The following is a 14,656-nucleotide window of genomic DNA, read 5'->3' on the forward strand; positions in this document are numbered from 1 at the left end:
AGGCTAATGCTGACGCTGGGTTTCCCTTTGCTCTTTGTCCATTCCTAATGATGCAAATGACATAAGCTGACGATCGCTTCAGCTTAAGCTACTTCCAGTAATGACCTAAGTGCTGAGGTATTGATACTCTGTGCATTTCTCAGTTAACTACGGAATAGCAATTGAGTGTACGCCCTATGCAGCTTGAATTGTTGGGCGTATTAGCCTCGAATGGGCAAGGTGTTATTGCAATAAAATCAATCGTTCCTAATCGTTTGAGGCGAAAGCAAAACTCCTTGTTTTATTCCCAGTACTGGTTGATCGTACCAGTCCTGTTTCATGGCTCTGGAACATTCTCATTCTCTCCCCACCCCTCTGTTTGTAACTCTGAGTGAGATGCGGAGAGAGGTTTAATGATATTCATCACTCAAATACATGTATGTAAACTGTCGATTACTGTTCCCGGCCGGTTGTCGACCGGGTTTGGGTGTGTTTTTCAATTACCTCTCGTGAGAACAGTACTCCTATGACCCGACTGAAAGGATGCAATCTATTGAAAGTACTCTTGTGGTGAGTTCTGCCGTCCTAGTGTGTCATCTGAGGCAAAACTGTTTTTTTCCTGCAGTTTGTTTTTGTGGAATGGTAACCGGATCTAGTAACATTCAGGAATGAATTTTACATCATCTACGAAAGAATTACAATTGATTCAGTCTATAAAACAGGAACAATTTGTTTTGGCCGTGAAAATTTTATTTTGAGATATAATTGCTGTTTACTTACTGATTAATTACTGTTTTTGTGGCAATTAAACGGAATTTTTATGACAATTTTTCGATTTCTCAAAGAGACATTTGGAAAACTTATGTAAAGAAATAAAGGGTTTTGAGTAGGATATCTTTCTGTTTCCCACTACAACAGTTTGGTTTTTGTAGGAAAGAGCTCTAATGTGTGCCATCGGATCGTTCAGCTGGCATCTTACGTAAGAAATGCCTATGGGCACCTCTTTTCACAAATTAACCACCCTCTCTGTGACATTTTTTCTTTCCTGGATGTGTATTCTGCTGCAAAGTGTGCTATTTTTTATTTAATACCTTGTAAGTTGTTCCAGTCTGGTTTTTGTCCTATATACACAATAAGATATGTAACAGTCTCACCCTAAGGCTTTACGTATGAAGAGAATTGATTAATTAAAAATAGCAATTTTCCACAAAAATGTGGAAAATTGCTATTTTTAATTAATCATGATATTCCACCATATCACGCCTGAAACGTCTCTTTTTAAGAGAATTGATGTTGCTTGTGTTGTTTTGCTAGTGTCAGCGTTGTCATTAAAGTATTTTCTTGGTGTATTTATGTCCAGTTTTGTTGTACTGCTATGAGTAGTCTCATCGCAATAAAATTATTTGCGTTAGTTTTCGAAATGGACCGTGTATCTTCTATTAATTGGGGATCGTAACAAAGTGCTGTAGTAATTAACCTATTGAGAACAGGGGCCTGAACCCTGCTGTCCAATTAAATTAAGAACACGTTGTATGTTTCCACTGTTCTTCAATGTGGTACAGTTAGTTTCAATGCTTAGGCGTCGTCATTGGGTACAAATTAGTCACGTTGCGGTTCATTTATATAAGATTCTTATGCTGGGGAAGAGGAGGGTTTGTGATCGGTGTTGATGGGAAGGGGAGAGAGGATTTAGTGAGGTTCGCAGTGTGGGGAAGGGTAGTTAGGTCTTTCCCTTGAGGTAAGGGAAGCTTCCAGGATTGGGGAGAGGTATTCAAACAATAAATTGTCCACCAGATGACCCTTTTTCTAATTATTTCCGATATCCAGCCGTTCCCACTGGTCCATCCTCATTCCTTTGTCCGTTTGGTGTTAATGTTGTGGATTAAAATTGCTCCCGTGATTATTTTCCCGTAGATGCTAGGCAAAGTGTGATTTCGTGTGGTCCCATTTCTTAAAACAGCTTTCATGTTCCTCCCCTCAAGTGTTTAATGATCTTCCCGTTTGACTTACGTAGATAGCACTGCAGTCCTTGCGAGTTAACTTACTTAGTATCACTTTTGTTTTGTGTTTCTACTTTGTCTTTTTGTAGTGCTCATGAATGGTTTTAAGTTATTTATATTGTAAAAAGCAATCCGAAATCGTTTCCCAGGGAAGAGGTTGGCTATTCTTTATGGAATTTAACCATATTATCCATAATGAGGTAGTCAAGATCGTTGGTGATCTTTTATATTCACATTAACTGGTGTAAACAAAAGATTTGTGTGATGGGACTTTGGTGTGTAGTATTTTTTTCTATTGAATCTTCTTCGTAGCCATTTTTCATAGCAATACCTATTATTGTTTGAAGTTCTTGGGCAAATTTACCTGTGGACAGAAGAGTGTCCAAGGCTATGATAGCAGGGAATGAAAAATATTGTGGTCTTCCATTTGATGAACATGATTTTCCAAGTAGTTGAGGCAGAAAGAATTAAATACAGTGCTCTCCAATCCCGAAAAGAAATCTATTCTCTTGTGTTTTTTAATCATGATCCTTAATGAGGAAGGCCAATGACTGTAAATAATGGGAGAGGATGGATTTTATCTAATTTTATTGAGGAATTCAACCTGTTTTTATTAAATAATGGCGAAATAACTTGCTTTAAACAGTTCCAATGGTGAAATCTCAGTTATAGATCTCTCCCCATTCCCTATAAGTCTGGCAGCAAAGCTGGATATGTCCGCTCATAATGATCTCTGTGGGAGTTGCCACTTTCCTCTTTTCTTCTTCAAAAGAAGACTTTTCCCCTGATAACGTTAAACCTCCCAGGTGAAGGATCATCAGCCACTGCTGACTAGTCTCTATTCAAAATCCTCTACCCTTTTCAACGTGACACTCGTCTCAATGCGCTGTGCAGTGTCTAGGTACAAAGTTCAACCATTGAAGCGACAGTTACCCAAGGTGTCCTTTGTTTGTCCGGCATTCTTAACCGAGAAGCTGTCCCTAGGTGGAACGAGGAATGGGACAGGGCAATCCGGATGAGGAAAAGAGGGTTGAATATTTTTTAATGCTATCCCACGGTAACCAATTTTGCATGTATTTGCTGGCTGAGAGGTTAAGGAGGCCAAGAAGGCTTCCTGGATAGATTACGTCTCTTCTGTTAATTATAGAACCCCACTTGCTCTGGTACGCAACACAAAGTGTAGAAAATCTCAATGTCTCAGGGCTGATTTTTTTGTCACCATTGGTTATAGCAGGCTGGGTGTTGACTTCACCTTCACCCTCGGAAATAGGCAACATATTCGACAAGCAGCTCACGGCCAATGGCTGTGACAAGGGCTATGATGGTGGCTTTGTAAACATATAGAGACGAGTCCCTCTTAATTTTGGCGTAGCTCGATTACCAGCAGAATATAGATGTGCCCGACTCGCCCTGGGAACTTCAATTCATCATTGAAGACTCCCTAAACACATCGCCAGGACTGGACCGCATCCACAAAGCTTTCTATGTAATAATCCGGCATCAGCATTGGGGGAAGTCTTTAATACCCTTGACCAGTTGAGGGTAGTTTCCCTAATTCCTGTTGGGAGTCCGTAGTGATACCTATTCTAAAACGGGGCAAGAACAGAAACGACCCAAATGGTTATCGTCCCATATCTCTCTCACCAGTTGCCTGTGCAATGTGATGGTAAGAATGTTTGACTGATGTCTTGTTTGGTGCTTAAAGAGGCCTTGCCTTCTATCTGATGCACAGTGTGGCTTTCAGGGTGATAGGTCCACGGCAGACCGTCTATGGGTTCTGTCAATTTCATCTAGGAAGCCTTTCTGCTATACCAGCATGTTGTAGTTGTCTTCTTTGACCTTAATAAGGCTTAAGGTTGTGTGTGTTGATGGGAAATTTCAAAAATGTTGCATTGGTGAGGATTTAGAGGTGAAATAGCCTTATTTATTAGGAATTTTTTTACCAAACTATGTTTTAAAATAGCAATAGAGTGTTGACTCCTCTCAGCTTGTATTGTTGGGCATATTAGCCTTGGATGGCCAAGGTGTTATTGCAATAATCAATCACTCCTAATCATTTGAGACAAAGGTAAAACTCCTTGTTTTAATCCCAGTACTGGTTGATCGTACCAGTCCTGTTTCATGACTCTGGAACATTCTCATTCTCTCCCCACCCCTCTGTTTGTAACTCTGTGTGAGAAGTAGAGAACGGTAATGATATTCATCACTTGAAAACATGTATGTAATCTGTCGATTACTCTTTTTGGCCAGGTGTCCACTGGGTTTTGGGTACGTATTTCAATCACCTCTCAAGAGAACATTACTCCCAAGACCCAACTGAAGTGACTGAATCTATGGAAAGTACTCTGCATTGAGTTCTGCCGGGCAGTTCTAGGGTAAAATTATAGGCAAAAGATACATTAAGAAGTTACTTTTAAAGGTATCCACATAAGTTGTCTTTTTGTCGAGTCTGGTAAGATTCAGGAATGAATTTTGAATCACCTTACAAAAGAATCAACGTAGATTTAGTCTATCAAACAGGTACTTGTTCGATTAATCCAAGATATGTTAGGAATAATTATTTAAAAAGATGAGAATTACCTTTAGTTTCGTAATTAATCCTGTCTCCCTCAACTAAGTCGGGGTTTTAAAGTATTGTTCTTAGGTACAAACTTAGTTGCTATTAACTTTAAATTACTTTCACTAGCAAGTGTAGCATGTTGTGTCCTGGAATTTGAATGTATTTATGTCGAATTAAGTGGTTGAATTTTAGTACATGAGGGATTAGATTTGCAATAAGGGTTTAAAGTTGTTCCTAAATGTTGTATCGCTGGACTCACACGGCGTTTGATGTCTAATTGCAGCCGGTGTTGCACTGAGTGTTGTGCCCACATGCCACTTGAGGTGACTTTGACTCCAAGCGAGTCTTTGCTCTCCTCTATGTCTGTGCATTTCATTTCTAGCGTACGCTGGTGGTGTTACTCTCACCCCCGGGAAGGTCTCTTGGGAGATGGCAAAATAAGAGCAAAAGCTCTCATTGGTTACTCATTACTCTTAAGTAAGTGCGCAGTGCGGGCCTTGCACAGTAAGCATAACTGATGCTAGGCTCATCATAACTTGGGAAGCAATTCCTGTTTTCCGACAATAAATTTATGCACGAGGGTGATTCAGTAAGTAAAGAGTTAAATGCTCTCATTGTAATGCTATGCAATGATATTTTGTTTGTTCTGGTGTATTAGTTGGCTAATTTGTGTGTAGTTTTGACAAGAGATGTGTGGGTTATTTCACGTCATTGTAACCTTAATGTCTTCGGTTTAGCATAGCTAATGTGCTTAGTGTTACATTGCAATGTGGAGGAGATTGTGTCTTACTTAGACACTCTTGTCTTTTAGGTCTTGGGTTTGTAGTGGTGGATGTAGAACTCGTCGAGGAAGTCCTTCTTCTTTCAAAGGAAAGAGGCAACTTTGATCGGGGTTTATTGTTTAGGTGTTAAGACTGTTGGGAAGTCTGAATTGCAAAGTGTCGGTAAGCAGTCTGCTAACACATCTGGGACATGTTTCTCTCTACTTAAAACTGTTACGATTGATATTGTGGAAAGTTGGAGCAATTACTTGAACTTCTTAGTCAATCATTTCAAGTTTACTAATTATGTTACTGTGAATATATATCCCTTAAGTATTCAATGCCAACGAGGGGCTGTAAACTTGAACTATATATCTGCTTTCTAGGTTAATCGCCCACGCACTTCTTTGGCCACTAAACCAAGTCGACCCATTTACACACACTGGTACACTTCATACGACTTTTTCTCACGTTGTGACACGATACACCGTTGGGTGCTTCACTTGGTTTTATACCTTCTGCGACTGAAAATGTAATGAAAGAACACTGCTCTCATAGTTGCCCTTGGCAAGTAGTTCTATTGGTATTTGTGTCGTCTGCGATCTATTGGAAAAATTGAGTGAGGTGGCCCGAGGAACTGAATGTGGTCGATGGTGTTGGAACGCAGCTGGAAGCTTACTATCATGAGGCCATGAAAACCTTTGTCCACATTGATTTTGTCTTGTTCTTCCGAGTACCATCAGATTCGTTGCCTTATGTCTTCTTATTCCATCTTCCTTCATTCATCACTGTTTACTAAAGCACCGTAAGGAAGAGTTTTTAGCAGTTTAAGGCTTATAATAGTTTTCCTATCGTGTCGTTTCTTAGATTTATTATTGTCTGACTTCCCATTTCTTGTGCCTAAGTGATACGGTGTCTCCATTTATATAATGAGGAGGATGGTCAATGGTGATTGCTAGAAACAAGGGCAAACATAGCAATGTGCTATATTGATAGAAATGAGCTCTTGCGGCTAGTAATATATAATAAATGTGAAACTCCAATAGCCGTAAACAGTTATTATCCTGCCGTAAACAGCCTATTATCTGCACTTGAAACTTACGAAGGACTTGACCAATCTGGAATACGGATTCAGGCAGGAGCTAGAGAGAAAAATTCACTACGTGGTCAAAAAGAAGTTCGAAAACAAAGCGCAAGGGACTAACCGCAAATTCAAGCGGCTATTAAGTAAGTCTGTCTTATTCCCAAAACAGTGACAATTTTGATAATGTATTAAACCTCTCTAGTGAAGTGTTTGCCAAAGAGGAGCTTAAATTATTAAGTTACGGACTGAATTTCAATTTGCAACCCAAGTCATCCCCCATTACTGATCTCGTAGCTCACTTACAAGCTTCATTGAAACTTTTTGATCATTCCACTAGGGACTTCATCCGCAAAGGTTGTGAGAGGCAGATTAAGAATAACATTAAGTCATTAAAAAGTACCCCATCTTCTTTTTCTAAGCGTAACTTTGAAATAGTCAAAAGCTTACGATCTAAAGATTGCTTTTACCTCAAGGCTGACAAAGGTAACTTGTGTGTCATTTTGGACAAAGACCAATATTTTGAAAAAGTCAGTATTTTGTAGTCAAACGGCTCTTACTCTGAGGTCAAAAAGAACCCAATTAACAAACTTGTGTCCCAGTGTAAATCTGTCCTTAATGATTGTCCTACTGTTATTGATAAGAAGACTAAATTCAAACTTTACGTGTCTAATCCCATTTTACCCAGACTTCATTGCCTCCCCAAACTCCAGAAGACAAACTGCCCCATGAGACCTATTGTTTCTAGTATTGATTCACCCACCAGCCTGTTATCTAAATGGTTGGTCTCCCAATTCTCAAGCCTTAACTTTGTTAGCCCTCACTCAGTCAAGAATAACGTAGACTTTGTGAATAAAATTAAAGACCATAACTTTTCAGAGGGTGAAATCATGGTTTCATTTGATGTCGCTAACTTGTTCCCTAGTGTCCCCATTCATATTGCCGTCCAAGCATTGGGAAACTGGCTTAAATTGCTTCACTTAGATTCCAAAACAATTGAGGAATATGTCAGACTCGCGAATTTGGTGATGAACCAAAATTATTTTACGTTCCTAGGCAAATTTTACAGACAAGAGTTTGGAACTGCTATGGGCAACTCACTTTCTCCCTTCTTGGCCAATGTGTTCATGTCTCACTTTGAGTGCACTTTTAAAGAAAAATTCAGCTACTTCCCCGCGGTTTATTTACGATATGTTGACGACATCTGCTCTGTATTTGATACGACTAAGTGTGAACTTAATGACCTCGTGAACAATCTCAATAGTCTTTCCCTTCCATCAATTTCACGGTTGAAACCGAAAAGAATAACACCCTCCCTTTCCTAGACCTGTCCCTCAATAGATCAAACGATAAACTACTTTTTTACGTATACCAGAAACCCACACACACAAACAACTACATCCATAAACATTCTTTTAACCATCCCAGCCACAAATACGCTGTCTACCATTCTCTCATACACAGAATGTGAAATGTCCCTTTGGAAACCATGGCTACATTAAATTAGCCTTCTATCCTCAGTTTACCAGAGGCATTGAAATAATTTTATCCTTTTTTTACTTTTTACCCCTTCTTGACTTGTGGCGGTAGCCAACTAATTTCATTTTTACTTTGTTTAGAAAGGTAAACTGTTTACGGCTATTGGAGTTTCACATTTATTATGTATCAATGTGCTCTCTGAATAATGTGCTCTGAATGGTGTGCATTGTGTCATGGTGTCATTCATTGTTGTGTGTGTCATCAAGGATCCATCCATGTCCATCCATCCATGTCCATCGTCATGTCATTAGGGGTAGTGAAATAGTATTAGTGTGTGTGGGCACTGTTGATAATTTACTATAAATTCAGTTCTCTAGTAATCATTCGGATCACAGTTTGATCTATGATTGGTACAGACTAGGGACCATTGCACACGATCTATGTTGGATCAATGTTGTCATCAACACAGATGTGGTGCCACTGACATCTTGACGGCTATCTTTACAAGACTAAATCCACTTGAAAGCGGACATTTTCTTCAGAGAATAATCACCGTGTCAACAGCTGCTGTCAACATTTCAGTAGTAATTTCTGATATCTTTTACCACTGCTTTGCTGCTCAAAACAATTTGGTGTTCATTCCTTGCTTTGTAATTTTGTACGTTTCCATTTTCGATGACAAAAGAGTAGAAACAAGAAAGGACAACAGATGAACATATAACAATTACAAGGTTTAACTTTGTTGTAATTCCTTCATCGTGAAGGTGAAGAGAAACTTGACATTTCCACAATAAAAGATTAAACATTTCACGACTAAAACTAGAGAGTTAGTTTAATTATTTGAAGGTTACGTTTAAGGTTAATGTAAAGGTTGAATTAATCCGCTTAATTTCTTTAATTTTTCCCTTTTTGTTTCCAGGGTTCGCAAGCAGGTTGTGAACATCCCGTTTCATAGTCCGTCTTGATTCGCAGAAGCACATACAGGGTTCGTCTGGAAAATAAGTGTACTGATTTTTTCCCGCCGCTCCAGGCGTGCCCAGCACCGCTCTGATGGGTTGCGATTGGGGGGGGGTATATTGGCAAGCGACACTGAAAAAGGCAGTCGGCTCTGAGCTGTGGTGTAGTGAGGAGCTCTGTTAACCTCCCCGCTTGACCCACATCACGGAACGCGATGCCGAAGTTTTTGGAGCAGCGTTATTCCATCAAATTTGCGGTAAAGCTTGGGAAATCGTCTACCAAAACTGTTGGTATGATTAACCAGGCTTACGGGGAGTCAGCCATGTCCAGAAACATGATCTTTCGGTGGCACAAGATGTTCGTGGAGGGCAGAGAAGAGGTCGACGACGAACCACGGCCTGGACGCCCATCAACGACACTCACCGGCGAAAGTGTGCGAAAAATTCGCGATGTACTGAACTCTGATCGTCGTCTTAGTGTTCGGATGATAGCAGAGCAGTGTAATGTGCCAAAAACAACAGTGCACGAGATTATTAGGGAGCAATTACAGATGCGAAAAATTTGTGCAAAGTTGGTGCCAAAAGTGCTCAGTGATGATCAAAGACTCAATCGTTTGGAAATCGCGACACAACTTGCGGATCACTGCAAAAATGATCCACATTTTTTAGAGAACGTTGTTTCGGGTGACGAGACGTGGATCTTTGAGTGCGACCCGGAGTCGAATAGACAAAGTGCGGAGTGGCACACCCCATCATCACCCCGTCAAAAGAAAGCTCGCATGAGCAAATCTCAGATCAAGGCGATGCTCATTGTCTTTTTTGACAAAAGGGGAGTGGTCCACTGCGAATTTGTACCTGAACGACAAACTTTAAATGCTGCATTTTACGTCCAAGTGCTCGACAGGCTTCGAAAACGAGTCGCCTGCGTCCGGCCGGCAATCAAAGACATCTGGCGGCTGCATCATGACAATGTGCCGTCTCACACCGCGCTTGTCGTGTCGGACTTCTTGGCCAAGCACGGCGTGGCAACGCTGCCGCACCCGCCCTACAGCCCGGATTTGGCACCACCGGACTTCTTCCTGTTCCCGAAGATAAAGAGGAGTTTGAAAGGAATGCGATACGGGACTTTGGACGCCGTCAAAGAGGCCGTTACGATATGTCTTCGAGAGGTTCCCGATGATGCCTTCGCGGGAGCGTTCCAGGAATGGGAACGCCGCTGGAACAAGTGTATCGACTCACAAGGGTCCTACTTAGAGGAGGAGGATGACGAGTAGGACAACTTCTTGCGTCTGTAATTTCTGATGCATTTGTGAATAAATTAATCTGGTGCAAGTGATGTTCTTTTGTTCATTTATTTTTGTCCAAATTGACCCTCAAATTATAGATTGATAAATTGATTTCGTGTCTTTCCTTGTCTATGGAATAGAGTTTGCATATCTGCGGGTGAGGTTTATTTGTATCTTAATTGAAATGTTAATCCTTTGTATTGATTCATGTTGGTTATTTTGTTCAAAAGAGGTGTTGTAGGTAAGTACTCGACTGACGTACTCTCTGTCTCAAACTGCTTCGATCAATGCGTGTGCTTAGGTTGAAATAACCTCTTTCCGTGCCATGTTAATCCGTGCTGGCAAGTTTCAATGGTGCATTTCTTACCATCCGTACTCTCCTGTGACTGTATCTGATGACAACTTTGTGTTAGGACACTTAATAAGAGGGTCATCCGGAAAGTAGTACCCGTTCGTGAAATAGACACAAAAGTAAATATTAACAAACATAAAAAATTTTATTTGAAAGAGGATACTTTAAACTACTTCTCAACATAATCTCCAAGCAAATTAAGGCATTTGTCATAACGTGTGACAAGTTTCTGTATTCCTGCTGCATAGTCCTTCGCCGCCAGCTCATTGAGATACGCGAGGGACCCATCTTGCACAAATTTTTGCATAATGCAGATGGTGTTTAACAATTTCATGAACAATTGTTCGAGAAACATTGGGAAAATGCTCACAGATGTCATCAATTGTGATGCGCCGATTGTTCCTCACGAATTCGTCAACTGAGCTCACCAGTTGGTCTGTAATGACAGACGGTCTCCCCGAACGCTCATCGTCGTGTGTGTTCCCCCTCCCCATGTTGAAGTTGCGACACCACCGCCGAACAGACGACTCGTCCATTACATTGTCTCCATACACCTCCTTTAATTGGCGATGAATATCACATGGGCGAACGTTTCTTGCATTGAGGAATTTAATCACTGCCCTCACTTCACAACTGGCGGCGTTCTCAATTTTTTTAAACATTGTAAACAATCACAGAAACAACACAGGCAATGCTAGCGTCACGCAACTTGGCTCAGAGAAGGCAGACAAGCCACTGAAGCTATCTGACCTCGTCCAGCGGCTACTCGCGTCGTCAGCACTTCATGCGGCACGAACGGGTACTACTTTCCGGATGACCCTCGTAGTTAATGTTCTTCTTACTTCAAACAATTTCGTGTAAGAATCCTCCTGCGATAGTTGTATTCTTAAACCTTTTCCCATCTAAGAGGTTTCAGTATTAATTTACTAGTCTGGGTTCTTTTGAAGAGTGACGAAATTATTATTTTTATAAGTTAATCCATTGAAAAGATTTAAAAAAACACTTAAAATTCTTCAAAGCGCATCCCTTGGGCATCTAGACATTTTTCCCAGTGACTCTACAATGACCGGTATGTGCCCTGGAAGGTGTCTTTGGTGACCTGTCTCGCATAAAGTCTTCTAGTCACTGAGAGCTGATAGGATCTCTTCTTTGGACCAGGAACGGGTTCTTTTCAGGGCTGTCTAAATCCGAGGGGATAAAAAGTCTGCTGGGATGATGTCAGGACAGTACGGAGAGGTAGGGCATCGTTGGTACCTGTTGTTTGGGCAGGAACTCACAGACTTTTGTTGTGCTTTGGGGCAAATATCTATCGGCGCGAGCTTGGTGCACACTTTTGTCATCGTTATATCTTCAATAACAAAGCAAAACTCAACAGACGACAATTTCAGCTCATTGGCAACCTTCCTGATGCTCAATCATTGGTCACGAGTCCAATAATTGTGGAATATGAGCCAAATTTTTGTCGGTTTTGCTGTCTGACGTCCGCCCTGAGCATTGTTTTATCTTGTGATTCCTTCCCGGTCATCCTTAAATTAAGAATTACCTCGAAACTTGTGAGAACAGAGCAGTCTCTCCCAAAGTGTGGTTTGTCTCCTCTTGGAGAGATTTGTCTTCAGTTTAGCACAGAAGTAAGTATTAGCTAGTAGAGTTGTTTGTGTCAATTCCATGTATTTCATGACATGGTTTGCTGTAACTGATGTCCCTCTGCTTTCCTATCTCATTGAGCCCCAGGACTTGTTTTGCGGTGAAAATTAATGTCCACCTCTTCCCCACCTAGGTCAAGTGGTTAAACTGTTATCAATAGGAGCAGTTTGGGAAATTCAATTGCATTAAATAATGGAACGTACTAGGTGTCTTCTCTCTCAATTTCTTCTCTCTTTAATTCATTTTGATGTTTTTAAAGCCGCTGTGAATGTTTTCGAATGCAAACAAGCCTAAGGAATGCTTATTCAGGTTTCGTGTTCTTCGAATCACCCGTTTAATGTTAGTGTACCGTTGTTTTCACAGAGAAATTACTGTAAGCCTGGAAAGAGATGGAAACATAATATGTATTTGTTTAGGATTGTTAGCAAGTACTTTGCTTGGATGGAAAAGATTTCATTAGATCTAGGTCAACTGTTAACACCTAGATAATTGATTTGTTTTGAGATTTAAATATGTTAAAGATGTGTTTGTGTTAATTAATCATACAATGACTGGAAATGGCTTTCAGTTCCATTTTCTCTGCGTCCTGAATTTTGAAATTAAAGATTAACTTCCCTATTAAAGTTTAAATGCGATATAAAAGAATTAAGGTAAGCTTTTCCCTCTATAGGATCGCCAGAGAGATAATTGTATTTTGAGTGTGAAATGAAAAGGTTTAGTTTCTTTCGTTATTATGATTTTATTGGGAAAAATATTTTAAAAGCAAACGTTTTCTCAGCCTTGGGGATATACTCTTGTTATTTTAATTAATATGGTTTGGAAAGAAGGAAGGTTGTTTTGAATTAGAGCACTTGGGTTTTTAATTGGTTAAATTAAAGCACTTGTTTCTGAGCCTTGCTGTATTTAATGATGGTGCTTTGTTGTTTGAATGCTGTCAAACATGTCACTCATTTATATGCAATTTCATAACTAAATTTACTTGCAAGTCTCAATTGGGTTGAGACTTAGAAGTGCATGATCCAGTTTCCCAGAGTGTTTCATCATGTGTGACTTTAGATTACTACTCCAAATGAATGTTTTTGGAAACATCTGGACACTTGTTTGGCTTTTTATCAGTGTGTGTCAACCTGTGTCTCTTTAAAACTCAATTGCAAGTAAATGCTTTAGAACAAATATCACACTTATATTTTCTTTCACCAGTGTGTGTCACACATATCTTTGAGTCTTCAGATTGCCAGTCTGAGTGAATGCTTTGGGACATATCTCACACCTGTGTGGCCTTTCCCCTGCATGTGTCAACAAGTGCCTCTTTAGATTACCGGTATGCATAAATGCTTTGCAACATATCTCACGCCTGTGTGGCCTTTCCCCTGCATGTGCCAACAAGTGCGTCTTTAGTGCACTACTTTGAGTAAATGCTTTGGAACATTTCTGACACTTGTGCCTAATTAGAGTACTTTTGAGAGTAAATGCTTGCAAACATATCTCACACCTGTGTGGCCTTTGCCCTTCATGTGTCAACAAGTGCCTCTTTAGATTACCGGTATGCATAAATGCTTTGGAACATCTCACATCTGTATGGCCTTTCTCCAGTGTGCCTTTAATGTGATTCTGTAAATGTAACTTTCAAGTAAAACCTTTCAAAAACACAAAGCACATTTAAATGGCCTTTCTGCAGTATGCAATGACTTGTGCGTTTTAAGCTGACTCAAATAAAGAAAGTTTCTGGAGCAGATTTCACATTGGTACTTCTTTTTCAAAGTATACACCAATTTGAAATGCCTTGGGAGGTCATTTTCTCTCTCAAATAGCTCTGAGCAAAACACACATCTGAATTGCAGCATCTTATTAAGGTGGACATGCATTACATGACCTTTGAGAAGGTCCGTTTTTGCAAATACTTTTTGGCAAATTTGACAAACATGCAGTAAAGTACCTGCTGCATCCTTCATTGGACCACCTTGTTTCTGGCCATTATCTGAAAGATTTGAAGAAATAGAATGTAATTGATGAATAGTTACATTCCTGCAATGAAAGAGTTTTTTATCTTCAGGTGATAAATATACACATTAATGTATATAAATAACTATGAATAAACATCTTCAGATACATTCTTGTTTTACCCTCATAAAGGAGTTTCACAAAGTTAAATATACAACTGCTACATTCATTTATATTACACTTACGCATATGTGCTTACAATACCAACTTCAGATATTCTAACATCCTATGGACATATGGATTCTCTTGTTACCTGATGCTGACCCAAATAATATCTTTTCTATTCTATTTTTGTTTCCCAGAGAGAAATATTCTAACTCAAAACAAAAAGGCATGCAGAATACTTCTTAGCTACTTATCTATACCATTTTAAGAAATATATGGCCTGGAAATGACTGTCACCAAGTTTTTTAAATCATTTCATTCATTGGACCTTTGTATGAAATGAACAATTCTAAAATGCTGATAATTTATCTGAGCAGATATTGTTTGTTCTATTCTTTGGTTTTGTAAAATCATTCTGAAGCATAATTTTCAAATACTTTTCAAGCTATTTC

The 14,656-nt window shown here is 39.7% G+C and overlaps 1 protein-coding gene across 1 annotated transcript in view; it reads left to right on the plus strand.

The window, feature by feature from the left end:
- The window catches only part of LOC139698452 (protein GVQW3-like), a 15,367-nt gene extending 4,855 nt beyond the window's left edge, over positions 1–10,512 (plus strand). The window contains exon 4 of the mRNA XM_071597328.1: positions 8,780–10,512. Coding sequence (XP_071453429.1) covers positions 9,032–10,090 — 1,059 coding nt within the window. The 5' untranslated portion in view covers positions 8,780–9,031 and the 3' untranslated portion in view covers positions 10,091–10,512. The remainder of the gene's footprint in view (positions 1–8,779) is intronic.
- The last annotated feature ends 4,144 nt before the right edge of the window (positions 10,513–14,656 follow it).

The sequence above is a fragment of the Hetaerina americana genome, unplaced genomic scaffold, assembly GCF_022747635.1.
Source record: "Hetaerina americana unplaced genomic scaffold, ioHetAmer1.1.p SCAF_86, whole genome shotgun sequence".
In the NCBI taxonomy this organism is placed as follows: domain Eukaryota; kingdom Metazoa; phylum Arthropoda; class Insecta; order Odonata; family Calopterygidae; genus Hetaerina; species Hetaerina americana.